The sequence below is a fragment of the Rhinatrema bivittatum genome, chromosome 14, assembly GCF_901001135.1.
Source record: "Rhinatrema bivittatum chromosome 14, aRhiBiv1.1, whole genome shotgun sequence".
NCBI lineage: Eukaryota > Metazoa > Chordata > Amphibia > Gymnophiona > Rhinatrematidae > Rhinatrema > Rhinatrema bivittatum.
Genome location: NC_042628.1, coordinates 79114336 through 79131614, shown reverse-complemented (window position 1 = coordinate 79131614; position 17279 = coordinate 79114336). Strand labels below are relative to the sequence as shown.

Genomic DNA, 17279 nt, shown 5'->3' with positions numbered 1-17279 from the left:
TACACCCCACAATATGACTACCATTGATCATATTCTCAAAATGGCCCTTAGCCAGCATTCTCCAATAAACACAGCATTTTTCTATATAAAAAATGATAAGCTTGGCAGGAATAAAATTTAGTTTCCCAGGGGCTTTATCCATTATAGATCTAATGTGATGATAATTATACAACAGAGAAAGGAAACTCTGGTCCTTAACTGCTGCTAGCAAGTCTTGTTTTCAGGATATTCACAATGAATATGCATTACTATAAACACTAGACCATGCCTATAGCACCTGAATAGAATATGCTTTAAAGTGCCTGAAAGGTGGAATATATATCAGATAAATAATAATAATTTAGCACAGTGATAAATTTAGGATTTTTCTGCCCTAAGTACTGTTGGTGCTGCTACCCCTCCTCTCCTGTCCTAGTAAGTTCTGATAAAAGGTAGAGAAGGTCTTAGGCACAACCCACCAGAACCTGTGGAAGCTCAGGGGTAGATTCCGTGGTAAGAATGTGAAAATTCTGAGACACATTGAAAAATTTGTCAATCTTTTATTGTACATTATAAAACTAAAGTACTTTTCCCAACCTTGTTTAGTACAAGAACCATCAAGAGGGGAATCTATTTTAAACCTAGTCCTTAGAGGACACAGGATTTCATGTGAGAGGTAAAAGTGTTGGAGCCACTTGACAACAGTGATCACAACATGGTCAAATGTGACTTAAAAACTGGAGGGAGGAGCCTAAAGAAATCTACTGTAACAACATTTAACTTTCAAAAGGGTGATTAAGCTAAAATGAGGAAAATGGTTAGGAAAAACCTGACAGAACAGCTGCAAAAGTTAAGATCTTACATCAGGCATGGATGTTGTTTAAAACTACTATAATGGAAGCCCAGACCAGATGTATTCCATGCATTAGAAAAGGTGGAAGGAAAGCTTACGTGACTACCAGCATGGTTAAAAGATGAAGTGAGAGAAGCTATAATAGCAGGGATGGTGAATTTCAAAGCGGCACGTGAATTAGCCTGTGCCCAGGGTGGTGGCTATTTTCTAACTTGCGTGGGTAAATGCACACATGTTATAAAATAGCCTGCCCATGCGCTCATGTATGCCAAATTTTAATTGGGTCCTTGCATGGGCATGCAAATCCCGCTTCTACTGCATACATAAGGAACTTTAAAAGGGATGTGCGCCGACGCTAATCCTAGTTTTACCAGTTTGTCCCCAGTTCACCCAGTTAAAAGATAGGTCCTCCAGATTCCCCTATTTAATATCCTGCACTCCCCCAGTTGTCCCCGACTCTTAAAACCATGCAGATCTGCCTATTTATCTTTATTTTTTCTTTACACATCATCCATAGCACAAGTAAAGTTACGCAGCGGGGGACCTCGTCATGCACACGATTACACAATATTTACGCTCACATTTCAGGTTCATGCCCTGAAACGCCCATGCCCCGTCCAGGCCACGCTGTAACCCTGCCCGTTTTTTTAAGCTTTCGAGATGTGTGCACGCTGGGGCTCGGCACTTGCAAGCTTGACATATCCACGCATTCCCTAATTAATGTGTGTGTCATATTTTTAAAATGCACCTTTAAAAGAACAACTTTGAAAAAATGGAAAAGGGATCTGAATGAAGAAACAGGAAACAGCTTAAGCACTGGCAAATTAGATGCAAAGCATTGATAAGGAAGGCAAAGAGAAACTTTGATAAGAAGCTTGCTGTGGATAAAAATGTTTTCAGGTACATGCATTTATTTATTTATTTAAAATCTTTTCTATACCGTCGCTAAGTTATGTACCATCGCAACGGTTTACAAATAGGCACAAAGTAAGATATGTCTAGGTAGGTTACCAAGGAAACAAACCGGTAACCGATCCAATGTGGCGGACAGCAGAAGAATGAAAGGATGGATCGGTTAAAATGGACTTTATTGAAACTTGCTCGACTCTGGCCGAGTTTCGCTCTGCCGAGCTGCCTCAGGGGCTTGTTGAACCAGAAACTTGGCTCTATATACTTTTGCTGATTTTCAAGGATGAAGGAACATGAGTAAACACATCGAATTCCGATTTGTCACATACCGCTCTGACAAACGCTGCAAGAAGCGTTTGTCAGAGCGGTATGTGACCGGGTGCTAGTTTGACAAAGAATCGCATCGATACTGCTCACACAAGTGACTTATGAATCACAAGTGACAAATCGGAATTCGATGTGTTTACTCATGTTCCTTCATCCTTGAAAATCAGCAAAAGTATATAGAGCCAAGTTTCTGGTTCAACAAGCCCCTGAGGCAGCTCGGCAGAGCGAAACTCGGCCAGAGTCGGGCAAGTTTCAATAAAGTCCATTTTAACCGATCCATCCTTTCATTCTTCTGCTGTAGGTAGGTTACCATACATTTTAACAGGTGCCAATTAAGTACGGTTACAAATTCATTAATAAAATCAATGTTTGAGTAGTGATGGTCTAGTCCTGGTGTATTATTGAGTTACTTTTTTTGGTTTACTTCTTAGTTGTAGGATCATGCACTTTTTGTTGTGTTCATTCTCATCTGCGCTTCTCTGTACTTATTTTCTCTCTACCCTCCCGTTTCTTTAGGAAAGGCTTGTTTAAAGAGCCATGTCTTTAAAGTTTTCTTAAAAGATTTGAGATCACTCTGCAATCTGATTTCAGTGGGCATTGTGTTCCATAGAGTGGGTCTGGCTAGTGATAAGACCCGTTCTCTTACTTGGGTTAATTTTGCTGACTTTACTGAAGGGACTGTTAGTAGTGCTTTGTTAGCTGAGTGAAGGTTTCTTTGTGGGACGTGGACTCGAAGAGCTGTGTTTAGCCAGTCTGCTTCTTTATCATATATTAGTTTGTGTATGGTGCATAAGGCTTTGTATTTTATCCTGAGGAAGATGCAAGAAATGGCAGAAATGATATTCAAAGGTGATGATTAAGCAGAATTGAATCACATTTCAATGTACCTGGAAGATATAATAGGGCAAATTGACAAACTAAAGAGTTGTATATAACCTGTACCAGATGGTATCCCAGAGTGCTGAAAGAACTGAAAAATAAAATTGTGGGCCTGCTATTGGTAATTTGCAAACTATCATTAATATCGACTATGGTACTTTAAGACTGGAGGTGTGCCAATGTAACACCCATTTTTAAAATAGCTGAATTCCTTAATGTTCAAAATGAACCAATCTGTATTTCCAAGAAAGTTGATAACCTTGGAGTCACTCTGGATCCCCTACTTTCCATGAAGCCACACATGTCAACCATTACTCAAAGGTCATTTGCCAAACTGAAATTACTTTGTCACCTCAAATTCTTTCTAAACTCTGCTGCTTTCAGAACAGTCTCTTCTCCTCTCTGGATTTTCTCAATTCCTTATTCATTGGCCTCCCACAAAACTCTATCAGAGCCCTGCAAATCACTCAGAACTCTGCTGCTCACCTCTTAACCAGGTACAAATATAGATGAACACATAACCCCGGTTCTATTCAAACTACACTGGCTCCTAACCCATGGTGCATCCAATACAAGCACCACACTGAAATTATACACCCTCAGGCGTGCACTTCAATCCTCCAACCAACATTTCCTAGAAATCCCCTCCCTACAACTCGCCCAACTTGACTCCACAAGAAAAAGAGCATTTTTATAGCAGTTCCACCCCATGGAGCTCCTTACCCCTCCGCACCGCATACTGAAGACCCCAAGGAATTCAGAAAGGTACAAGACCTTTTTCTCTAGCAATGCTTTTAAGGATCAGCTCTGTGAACAGTCCATTCTTGATGATTTCCATCCCAGCTAACCCCCTTCAGCAGCTCACTAAGCCTCGTGAAAGGTGAATGTAAGTCCCAGTCCTAATTTTATGTATTTTATTGCATGTTTGATGTACCCCACCCGAAACTTTGGAGCGAATGGGTTACAAGTGATTTTCAATAAATAAAGGGGGTAGGAAACTACAGACCAGTGAGTCTGATGTCAGTGGCAGGCAAAATGGTAGAAACTATCATAAAGGACCAAATTGCTGAACATATAGATAGGTTATCGGCGCCATTTTGAATACTGGCAGCCGACAGCCTGAGTGCAGAAGATCGCTCCCGGAGCCCTGCTGGACCACCAGGGAGTTTTGGCAAGTCTCGGGGGGAGGGGGGGCAGGAGGGTGGGGGTTTGTTTAAATTCGCTCCTTCAGACGGCCGAATAATTCAGTGAAGATTTGTTACATTCGTGGGAATCGCAATACGTTTCGCGATGCAACAAATACAACGAATATGGCCCTATACGTTGCAAACGAATGCACAACCCTAGTGCACATGGATGCGGAGATTTTATAACTGCACATATGCTATAAAATACGATTCCTGCTCATACAAGCTGGCCGGATTTTAACATCCGCGCATGTATGTGCAGACGGGTGGCCTCTTGTGCGCATTAAGGAGCAGACTGGGAGGGAACCTCTCCTCTCCTCCCTGACCCCTACACCTACTCTAAGTAGCATAACTGTTTTGTTTTTTTAACGTAACCGCTCCTCCGAGCAGGTGTAAGTTTCGCCTGAAACAAGGCCTAATGGCTGCTGTCCTGGTAAGCCCCTGCCCCCGGCCCCTGGCCTGCCCCTTTCACCAAGCCTGGCCCTTCTGCAAGTATTGGGGGATATGCACGTGGCCGGGCCATTTTTAAATGCGCTTGGCACATGCACGGCCCGGCCACGTGCATATCCCCCAGTTTCTGCGTGCGCCAAGCTTTGAAAATGAACCCGTTAGTATTCTTTAAAGATTCATTATTCCGAACCATCTGCTTCTGAGCGACTGTTGGCTTTCCCCCATCATTTAGTTTAAAAGTTGCATTATCTTCTTTTTAAAAGTGAGAGCCAGTAGCCCGGTTCTACTCTGGTTAAGGTGGAGCCCATCCTTTCAGAAAAGGCCTCCCTCCCCTTCCCCAAAATGATGCCCAGGTCCTACCAAACCTAAAACCCTCTTCCCTGCACCATAGTCTCACCCTCACTTTTAGACTCTGTCGCTCTGCCTGTATTTAAAAGTTGTGTAAATGTATCTGCAATTATTCCACAAATCTTTTGTAGAGTTTTGAAATAGCAGTTTTTGCTAATTTCATAAATTTATAGTCAGGCAAAAACCTGTGTGAAAGAAAACATTCATGTTAAAAGATGCACAGATGGTACAGCTGGCATTAGCCTGTCTTGTCAATGTTTTACATTTAACTTGCCAATGCTAATACTTTTTCCTATTTTCTTAAGATGGATCCTTCTTCCAAATTCATGTAAAAGATGCTAGAGGTGTGGATTTGTTTTCAACATATTGGCTATCCGCAACGTATATGTCCCTATTCGTTGTATTTCTGGGGTCACAAAATGTATGGCGAACCCCCATGAATACGACATATCTAACGAATAAACCCCCACCCTCCTGACCCCTCCAGACTTACCAAAAGTCCCTGGTGGTCCAGCGGGGGTCCTGGAGTGATCTCCTGCACTTGGGCCGTCGGCTGCCAGTATTCAAAATGGCGCCAATAGCCTTTGCCCTTACTATGTCACAGGGGCTACCGGTGCCATTGGTCGGCCCCTGTCACATGGTAGGAGCACAAGATGGCGCCGGCCGTCCATTGCTCGTACCATGTGACAGGGGCCGACCAATGGCACCGGTAGCCCCTGTGACATAGTGAGGGCAAAGGCTATGGCGCCATTTTGAATACCGGCAGCTGACAGCCCGAGTGCAGGAGATCACTCCAGGACCCCCGCTGGACCACCAGGGACTTTTGGTAAGTCTTGGGGGGGTCAGGAGGTTAAGGGGTTGTAGTTAATTAAATGTAAAGGGTTGGGACGGGTTTTTTTTTTGGGAAGTGAAAACATAAGTAACTAATGAACGGATCAGGGTCCCCCGAGAACAGATGCAATGGATTTGGCTCCCCATGAATACAAATACCGAATGGGACGAATCCGTCCCTGCTGCACATCCCTAAAAGATGCATATATGGTGCTTCAGGACTTTTGCCCACTGCTCTAATGTGGACCCTGGTCCTTTCTGCCTGAATCACCGAGTCATTTTCTCATGTAAAATGCCTGCTATTGTTATTTTCTTAAATATGTTTGCTGATTGGAAATGATCTTTAGAATCTTGGCTCCCCCATTCCATGGTACATGGGATTTTAATATAATGTATTTCCTCGTGGAGATATCTGCTTTTTGTTTTGTTGTTATATTAATGTCCTTACTATTGACATGTTTTGTTTTTTGTCAAATTGTAATTATAATTAATAAAGAGAAAATTATAAAAAGAAAATGCCTGCAATTGTACAGTATATTTAATGCTTTACTCACGGCATCCAGCTGTTTTCCTCCATTCATAGATGGCAATGTTCTTCCTCTGGCAGGCTTCACCATATGTCTTCAAAGCCTGGCACAGGGTTTGCTTGTAGCCATCAGTCATGCACATGTCGTACACACAGTTATCCAGGAAGATTTTGGGGTCAATCACAGGATGGCACTGCCTGAAAGGACCATCCACCTGCTTGGTGATCAAGCCACAGAGGAGCTCGTTCTCATACTTCTTCTGCAAATCCTGGCTGCACGTTTTGCACACTCCATTGCAGTTGTGCCAGCAAAACCTGTCACCATCTTCTACCTTCCAGCTTTTTCCAAAATCAATAGCATCGGGAGCTGCCACCCCCTGTGGAGTCATAAAATCATCATTAGGGTTCCCGTTGTAGTTGCCGCACATGCCACAGATACTCTCAAAGTAGCTGCTGGATATCTCCAGTTTTAAGTAGTAGTTCCAATCATAGTACACTTTCAGAGTGAAGTCAGTCTGGATGAGAAGAGAGCCCCCTGTCTGGTAAAGTTGGAGTTTCCCGCCATTCAAAGTGATAGGCAAACGCAACAGCTGATTGTCCACCTACAAGAAGAAGAACATACCAATGGCCATTGTCAGCATCTGTAGTGTCACAAAGTTGATAGACTGCATGAAAACTTGCATGCATTGCACATAGCCATTACTTGGTTATGAACAGCATTTTAATCCTTTGCCAGGTGCCACTGCAAATATCTTCACTAGTATCTTTTTTTTATCCCCAAAATAAATATTACCATTATCATTATCATAGGCAAACACTCATAATAAAAACTTTTAAAAATATATCCGAAGCAAGAAACCTGTGAGGCAGTCGGTTGGACCATTAGATGACAGAGGGGTTAAAGGGGCTCTTAGGGAAAATAAGGCCATTGCAGAAAGACTAAATGAATTCTTTGCTTCTTTGTTTACTAATGAGGATGTTTGGGAGATACCAGTTCCGGAGATGGTTTTCAAGGGTGATGAGTCAGACAAACTGAACTAAATCAATATGAACCTGGAAGATGTGGTAGGCCAGATTGTCAAACTAAAGAGTAGCAAATCACCTGGACCGGATGGTATACACCCCAGAGTTCTGAAGGAACTAAAAAATGAAATTTCTGATCTATTAGTTCTAATTTGTAACCTGTGATTAAAACCATCTATTGTACCTGAAGACTGGAGAGTTGCCAATGTAACCGGCGCCTCGCTGAACGACCAGGAGGTCGTTCAGCGAGGCGCCGGAACCCTCGCTGAACGACCTCCTGCAGTCGATCTCCTGCCGGCGCCATTTTCCGTACGAAAACGATTCGCGGCGGGAAATCGCTCCCTGACCCCCGCTGGACCTCCAGGAACTTTTGGCCAGCTTGTGGGGGGCCTCCTGACCCCCACGAGACTTGCCAAAAGTCCAGCGGGGGTCCGGAAGGACCTCCTGCCGTCCAATCGTGTTCGTCTATGGCCGCCGCCATTTTTTGGCGCCATTTTGGAAAATGACGCCGGCTGAAGACAACAAGATTGAGGAGCAGGAGCCCGTTCCGGACCGCTGCCGTTCCGGACCGCTGCTGGACCCGCAGGTTATTTAACTCATTTGGGGGGGGTTCGGGAGGGTGGGGGATTTAATTTAAAGGGTCGGGGGTGGGTTTTAGGGGGTTTTAGTGTGCCGGCTCACGATTCTAACGATTTATAACGATAAATCGTTAGAATCTCTATTGTATTGTGTTCCATAACGGTTTAAGACGATATTAAAATTATCGGACGATAATTTTAATCATCCTAAAACGATTCACATCCCTAACTGCTATTACTAGCAACTGTAGCATGGAATAGACTTAGTTGTTGGGTACTTGCCAGGTACGTATGGCCTAGATTGACCACTGTTGGAAACAGGATGCTGGGCTTGATGGACCCTTGGTCTGACCCAGTATAGGCATGTTCTTATGTCTTATGTCTTAACAGATATCCAATATAACTGTTATTCACTGAAAAGAGTAATTTGGTAACAGTCTGTATAAAACGTTGGCACAAATACACATAAGATACACCAATTTTCAAAGGCAACTTACATGCACATTGTTGCTTTGAAAATTACTCCACCAAAAGTGCTAATTTGAATGCTGAAATTTTTCATGAAAATTTACACGTCTTTTGAAATATGCAAATGTACGCATGTAAATGCAAACCCCTCCCCCGGGAATTCCTCCACTGAGTCTGGGTAAATGTCCATTAGGGATGTGAATCGTTTTTTGACGATTTAAAATATCGTCCGATATATTTTAAATCGTCAAAAATCGTTAGGGCCACGATACAATACCAATTCCCCCGATTTATCGTCAAAAAATCGTAAATCGGGGGAAGGGGGAGGGCAGGAAAACCGGCACACTAAAACCCCCTAAAACCCACCCCTGACCCTTTAAATTAAATCCCCCACCCTCCCGAACCCCCCCCCCCAAATGCCTTAAATTACCTGGGGGTCCAGCGGCGGTCCGGAACGGTCTCCTGCAATTGAATCGTGTTGTCTTCAGCCGACGCCATTCTGCGCCGCCATTTTGCAAAATGGCGGCGGCCATAGACCAACACGATTCGACTGCAGGAGGTCGTTCCGGACCCCCGCTGGACTTTTGGCAAGTCTTGTGGGGGTCAGGAGGCCCCCCCAAGCTGGCCAAAGGTCCCTGGGGGTCCAGCGGGGGTCCGGGAGTGATCTCCTGCCGCGAATCGTTTTCCGTACGGAAAATGGCGCCGGCAGGAGATCGACTGCAGGAGGTCGTTCAGCGGGGGTTGACGATAAATCGGGGGAATTGGTATTGTATCGTGGCCCTAACGATTTTTGACGATTTAAAATATATCGGACGATATTTTAAATCGTCAAAAAATGATTCACATCCCTAATGGACATTTACCCAGACTCAGTGGAGGAATTCCCGGGGGAGGGGTTTGCATTTACATGCGTACATTTGCATATCCCTTGGGGTCTCAACTTAGAAATTGAGTGGGCAGCATTTTACTCTTGAAATTAGGTTGGTACGTTGGGTAGATCAAATGTTTGGGTATACAATTGATTTGTGGTGTGGATGATCGCGTTTTGGTGATGTATTGTTTGTGTCCAATGTTTGGTATGGTATCTTATTGGTTGGGAGACAAGAAGGTGTGTTGGAGATTGGATATTTGATTGGTGACAGGTAGAGTGAATGATAGTTCCCCCGGGATAGGGGTGTGTGTTAGAGATTGGCAATTTGATTGGTGATGGTTGTGTTTTTGGTAGAATGATTGACAGTTCTCCTCTAGCGCACGGGACGTAAAAAGTGGAAATTGAGCGTCGGATATTGGTTACCTGATTGTCGTTGGGCGTGTTTTTGATAGAGTGATTGACAGTTCTACTCTAGAGCGGGGGATTTAAAAAGCGGAAACTTGATGGTGTGTTCTGGTACGAGGAGACGTTGAGCCATGGCGGTATGAAGGGGCACTCAATGGCGGTGTTATGAGAAAATGTTGAGCCATGGTGGCATGAGAAAATAGTGAGTTGTTATGCTTTGTAAATTGTTGGATATCTATATAGTGAGGATGGGTTAGTGGATTCTCTAAGTGTTTAAAGTTTAAGATAATAGAGGAGATACAATGATTCAATGGCGGGATATGTCATTGTTTTTAGGATTAAGTTATATGCCGTCGGAGATTTCTTTGACTTGATCTTTTGATTGAATTTTTGGTCTTGTGTTTAGGATAAAAATATATGCTGCTGGAGAAGTGTCCTGGTTGACGGAGTTCAGATTACGTTATAATCATATTGGAGATAAGTAACATTTGCGTTTGATGCATACTTGAAAATTCTCTTTGTACATATGTAAGTTATATTCGGTGATTTCAAAATATGTGGTGCTGGATGTAGGTTGGTGTCAGTGGTAACATTGTTATTATTATTTTTAGAATTAATGAGAAGTTGGTTGAAGATATTTTTCATATATATATGAGATGATTGGATGTTAATGAGAAGCCCGACTGTAAGTAAATTGTGGTGAACAAGTTCAAGGATCTTATTATATTCCATTATATTTGATATTAAAAGTCTTTTTATTATAGGTTGGTGTGGATACCATTAAAAGTATTTGGAAGATCTGGGACAACGGGATATTGAGACTGCCTCGTGAGAATTGCAAGATATATTAATAACAGTGTGAAGGATAACCCCTGAAGAAGCTAGTGTGCGAAACAAGGTCCTTGTCGGGGATTATTTATTGTGCAAATTAAATATATGAGAATTTAATAAATACTTTCCGCTTAAAGTGTTGGAGGATACTTTTAAGTTTAAATTAACAACAGGTTATATATATAAAGAAATATCTCAATATTCCTGTATTCTAAACTTATATTTGTTACATTAGGTTGTAAATCACGTTTTTTGGGATAAGTGCAATACCATGGGGAATTTTAGGTAAATGTGTGTATGATTGAGTTAATGATAGTGTATTTTAAGGTTGGGATAATTCTTGTTGTTGTAGGACGTGGGAAACTGGGGAGTTTGGGTATCCACATATATTAAGAGATACTGTATTTGTAATTTTTAAATCAATTATCATGTTTTGATGTTATATTTATACTCGGTTTGTGAAAGTAATACATGTTAAAAAATAATAAAAAAAGATTTATGTATTAATAAGATATCTGTTTTCATGTTTGTAAATGAATGATACATACGCTTTATATAAACCATATTGATTAAGAATATACATTCATGTCCTTTTGACGATATATGATTATGTTAAGTTAAGGACTATTACATTGCCCATGTATTATTTACCATATTTAAAGATGGTGCATATGTAATAAGTTTTATGTGGATGTTCAAATAACAGTTCTTTCTCTTGCCATCATGTGTCTTATAATGAATCATCAGAAGTTGTTCACCACCACTACCACAGTTATCAACATAATCACTAACTCTTTATTTGAATATTTCTATTTGCTGAAAGGTGTGGACTGGCCTTTCGGGACTTTGGGTATGTCCCCAATGGGCCAAACAGCCAATCAGGTGCTTATGTTGGTCACAGTGTCCCCAGGCCTGTGGGGCCCTCAGTGCGCTTTGCTCAAGCTTAAGCCTCCTCCAAGTACCTCTTGTGCTGGCAGTGACTCTCTCAGACCCCCACCTTCAGTCGCCTTCCTCGCCAGCTCCAGGTCTGCCTCTCTCTCTACAGGGCCCCCAGTCATGCTTCTTTCATAGTCTGAGCCTCCTGTCACAGACTCTTCACATGGTTCTCTCGGGCCCTTCCATCATCCTCAGCCACCTCAACCTTAGTGGCTACAATTCTGTCTTCCCCTATGAGGCTTCTCCTCTCATAGCCTAAGCCTCCTCCAAGTTTCTCCTATGCTGGCAGCGGCTTACTCGGACCCCCTCCCCCCCATCTCCTCCTGCTGTTCCTCAAGGCCAGATCCATGTCTTCTCCTCCTCTGCTGCAGGCCTCCCTCGTCCTTGGGCTGTGGCCAAAGACAATAGAAGCCTCACAGCTTGCCCCTTCCTACCACAAAGGATACCTCATCCCACAGCAACAGGAAAGCCAGCGCTGCCACTGAGACCCTATTAGCCCTCTAGGTCCCAATGTGAGTAAAAAATAAGTTAATCACAGGCAGCTGCTGTCCCTTCTGCATTTTTTTGGCAGAGAAAGGGGGACCAAATAGCTTGTAACTGAGCAAGTCAGTCAACATGTAAATGTGTGTGATTGTATGTGAGTGAATGTGTGACTGAGCGAGCATGTGAATGTGTGTGATTGTATGTGAGTGAATGTGTGACTGAGCGAGCATGTGAAAAAGCATTTGCATGGGTGCCAGTGAAAATGTGTGTGTGTCAGTGTATGAGGCAGTTTGCCGGTAATTTTCAAAGTGGCACATGGGCGCACATGTGCATGCGTTCGTCGGCCCACACCCAGGAACACAACTATTTTATAACATAGACGCAAATATGCGCGCACATTATAAAATAGCCTTGTCGCGCATACAATTTTAAGTGGACGCGTGCATGTGTACACAAATCCCATTTTTATCACGTAAGTGGGGGATTTTAAAAGACTCGCGTGCCATCATTGCCATTTTTCCCAGTTCATTCCCAGTTCACCCAGTTAAGAAATAGGACTCCCAACCCCCCCTAAGTTAATAGCCTTTCTTCCTCTTTTTAACCCTGACTTTTAAAACCCCATTGATCTGCCTTGTTTTCGTTGTTTTGTAAGTTACATGTCAAAGCGGCGTGAGATGAACACTGTGGATAGAGGATGGGAATGAAGAGTAGAGCCAAGGGGGGTGGCTTACTGGAATGTTTACTACCTGGTGATTACTACCCTCACTCAAAAAAATCCCTTGCATGGTTAATGCAACCCCAACATTGCTCTCTGCTTCAACAGCAAAGGGAAATGTGGAAAAGAGGATTTGCATTCGGATAACAACCAAAAAGAAGTAAACTTCACAATCTGAGTAAACAAATAAGTGTGGGGGTAGCTTGCTTATTACGGCGATTACTACTCTAAACCAATTAAGCCTGATACATCACTTTGAATGCATATACAGAGTTGCTCTCTGTTTCTACGGCAGGGGGAAAAAGTAGAAAACAGGATTTGCATTCAGACAACATCCAACAAGGCATTGATCTGTGCAGTCTGGGTAACCAAGCATCGGGGTAACTTGCTTGATGCGGCGGTTACTACCCTTAACCATTAAGCCTTATGCTCACCTTTGATTCAGCTCCAACATTACTCTCTGCATCAATGACAGGGGGTGGCAGGAAATTTGAATCAAACAATTACCAACAAGAGCCCTGAAATTGGTGGTTGGTGAAACAGATAAGTATGGGAAAATAAGAGTCATATCTTGCTGGGCAGACTGGATGAGCCGATTGGTCTTTTTCTGCCGTCATTTCTAAGTTTCTATGTTTCTACGGTATGTCATGCATAGCAGAAGTAAAGTGGCAGGTGACCCAGGCACATGTCCGTGAGTATAAATATTTATGAGCTAATTTCAAGTTAAAATCCAGGAACACCCATGCTTGCTCCTCTTTCAAAACTTTTTATTTGTTCATGCAGCAACAAATACACACATATCTGGGAGGCCTTTAAAATCCGTTTGGTGCACACCAGTCCAACATATTCATGCATCTGCTTTTGATGTGCGCATCGGGCTTTTAAAATACATTTTTATGTGTGTGTCAGCAACCATGTGAGACAATGGGGAACCGAGCATTTGTGTGTGTGTGTATGGGTGGATGGGTCAGTCAGCAATTGAGAATGTGTGTATATGAAAGCGAGAGGCCAGTCTGTGCACACCCTCACCCCTGATAATATCAGAGTGTTTGGAAACAAAAGTTCATAGGTATGGAGAGCAGGGGATTTTTTATTCTTATTGGTTTTAATTACTGGGTATTTGATGTGTCTGCTGTTTTGAAATATTTTATTGGTTTTTGGGAAATTTGTAAAAATTTGACATTAATTTTTAATTATTGGATATTCTATTCATCAACTGTTTTCAAACATGCATTCCTTTTATTAGTATGGTTTTACTATTATGATTGATGTTTTATACTTCTTGATTTTATTTTTTGTTGTTTTTGAGGAATGATGATGTTTTTCTTTTTACACTGTTGTACTGCATACAGTATCTGGTTTATTGTGGTTTCCAGTTTATTTATTGTTAGTTTTTGTGAAATTTGGAAATGAAGTACTACATCCATCCATTCATTTTGTTGTTAATTAATGCTTTATGGATGAGGAATAAAGCTTTATATTGAACTCTGTAGGGGATCGGTAAGCAAAGTAGCTCCTTGAGAATTGGGGTAATGTGGTCAGATCTTTTGCTGTTGTTGAGTGACCCTGCTGCAGCATTTTGTAGACGTTGAAGTGGTTTAATAGTGGAAGCCGGTAGACTAAGGAAAATTGCGTTGCAATAATCTAGTTTGGAAAACAAAAGGGCTTGTAATGTACACGATAGTCTTGAGGGTGTAGGAGGGGTTTGATCCTCTTTAGCACTTGAAGCTTCTAGAATCCTTCTTTTATTATGTTATTGATATGCTTCTTAAAGTTATTTAGAAAGTATGTGATTTACATTAGAGATATGTTGGCACCAGGAAACATGATGTGCCTCTCAAGGGTCAGCTTGGCCTGCTTTTGAGAACTGTTGAAGCATGCGTTGCATAGAAAGCACACAAGATTATCAGACATACAACCCGTGGGCCTGTTCTGAAAAAATCCCCCGGGCTGATATTTTCCTACAATCTGCCCCTGTTTGCTGAAGTTAACAAATACCTTTCTACAAATTTAGATGAATTGAGTCATCATTGCAATTATAGTCCAGCCTGTTTGTCTAACACTCATCGACTTCATTGACTCTCATTGTCCTATAAAATGCCCTAAGACAAAAGCTAGAAAATCTCATGATAACACTGAATTAGGTTGCTAACCAGGCATTCAACTGATATGAAGGCACATCTCTTCCATATAAGGTAATGGTGTGACCTTTCTAAGGACACGTTAGAAATGCAGAAATTATAATACAAAAGAACCAAAGTTTTTTCACCTTACCCGTACTAGACCGTTTTCAAATCTCACAAACGAGATGGTGTATCCATAGATCTGGACTGTCACAAAACTGGTATAAGAAACCTTAGTGCTACCCCGGTTCTCATTCTTGGCTTCTATGTTGAAATCTGGAAGTGTGGCATCATTCCCACAGTTCTTGGCGATGGTGTAGGTGCAGGTGCCCTGGAAATCAAAATTCTTGCCATCGAAGGTGTGGTAGTGGGGGTCACCCCAGGCCCAGCAGACTGCTTGTGATTCTGGCACACACACCGGCTGACCATTCACCATCTTACATGTCTCCTTCTTTCTGCACTTCACTGTGTTGCAGGAAGGCACTGGTTTACCTAGAATAAAATGTTTAGAATATTTATTTTTTATGTGAACTATTCATTGTTTTAGATTTTTATTTTTATTATATATTTTTGTAATTTTGAGCTTTTATAATCTGATAATTTTTATGTTCTTTTAAATTTAAATCTTTATTTACATTTGTTTTTTTATTTAGTTATGTAAACCGTTTTGATTAAACATTGTTTGTAAAGACGGTATACAAACACTTTTAAATAAATAAATAAATAGAAAAGCAGATGAGAGAAAAAGAAGCTAAAAAGCAATAGTATGACCGTCCAGCAATAGCAGTGATTTGAGGAGGAAAATTTTTCATTTTGGTTTCTTTATTCATTTCATAGGCCATAATCATTCATTTGGTTTGTTTCAGGTAAAAAATGTCTTTGTAATTATTCATTCTATTTATTCATTTGTTTCCCATTAATGTCAATGGGTAAAGCAATGCAGCCTATTGTGGTCTCCAAAATTGGGATTTTCTAATCAGTTCTAATAAAACTTATGGGTAGATATCATCAGACATGAGAGGAGCACTCCAAGACTATGTCTAAGAGCGTGAAAAGTCTCATGAATAGCCCAAGGCATCGTAGGGGTAAAATGGCACTAAAAACGGCAAGAACTTCCCAAGGTACCATGAAGAGGAACTAAAGCAGCAAAGGTGGCAGGAAAAATGCCAAGGCACTGAGACAGGGTTAAATCAGCACAAAAGTCTCATGAAGACCCCAAAGCACCATTAGAGGTGCAGGTCAGCCATTGACAGTGGTAGGAACACCCCAAGACTTCAAATGAGGAGCCAAGTGCACCAACCAAATTGGTAGAAAAGCCCTGGGTAGGGAGAAGTCAGAGGAAATCTCTGGAGGATGTTTACTTTGATCATGATGTACAAATTGGATTTCAGACCTGCATCTATTCAGCACAAAAGAGTAACTGAGATATCTAGAAGCAGGAAGATGGGGAACTTACTATCCTTGGGCAGGAAGAAGTTAGAGGAAATCTTTCAGGAGGCCTGTGGTGCTCCTGATGTGCAAATCAGACTTCATACCTGCATATAATATATAGGGCAAGAAACTAATCGAACCATCAAGAAGCTAGAAGATGGGAACATTATTGACCCTAGAGAGGGAGAAGTGAGAGGAAATCCCTGGAGAACACCTGCTATAGTTTTCATTTGGCATCATTTGGGAAAGGGGTTAGGGGTTCATGCTTGGGGTTGGTCTTCCATTTTCTGTGGTATAATCCATCAAAGGCTAATTTCAGGATAAGACCAATAGTAAGAACGGTGAGGGAAGGATTGAGAATAGTCCAAGAGGGCATGAAACCATTAAACATAACTCAGTAAGGTCCATGTAAAGCATTCGATTGTCACAAATACCATAGGGAAATCTGAAAAGAACCTAGAACTCACCTGGAGCAGAGGTAGAAATACTGAAAGGTCCAAAGAGAGACTTGGAGCAGCAGCAGCACTGGCAATTTAAACCATAAATTGTAGGTATCGAGCAACACAGCAAGAAGAATTGCATAAAAAGACTAAGGGGGTCATTTTCTATGCGGATCGCACGCAATAAGGGACGTTTCGCATGCGAAAAGTCCCTTATCGTGGGTGATACCAAGTTTGGGGTGGAGTTGGGGCGGCGTCAGCCCCGGAATAGGAGGAGTTGGGACAGCACCAGGGCCGACGCTGCGAAGACTTCATCGACAGCGAAAGGTACGCACCTTTATCGCTGCCAGTTTCGCGCTGAATAACTACTCCTTTTATGGTGTACTTATTCAACGTGACACCGGCAGCGATCGCACCGCGGAGGTGTGATCACTGCTGGCTAGCACAGGACTGCCCCCCGCTTCGCCCCCCACCCCCGTTACCACGGGATTTAAAGAGCCCAGCAGTATTAGTAAATCCAACCCTAAGACAGGAAGATGACATAGGCTAAACTGGAGCAATTGGTTCAGGAACCTACAAGAGAGGGAGCAATTTTAGATCTAATTCTCAGTGGAGCACAGGATTTGTTTTCTCTTTGTACAGTCTCTTCCCTCCATCCTTGCAGGTCTCACATACCAGGGCCAGGA

General features: G+C 42.2%; 1 protein-coding gene across 1 annotated transcript in view; it reads right to left on the bottom strand.

Moving 5' to 3' along the window:
- The window catches only part of LOC115075650 (IgGFc-binding protein-like), a 94985-nt gene that overhangs the window by 59036 nt on the left and 18670 nt on the right, over positions 1-17279 (bottom strand). Inside the window, exons 4-5 of the mRNA XM_029576224.1 lie at positions 14874-15214; positions 6318-6891 (exon numbers count right to left, since the gene is read on the bottom strand). Of these exons, the coding sequence (XP_029432084.1) occupies positions 6318-6891; positions 14874-15214 (915 nt within the window). The remainder of the gene's footprint in view (positions 1-6317; positions 6892-14873; positions 15215-17279) is intronic.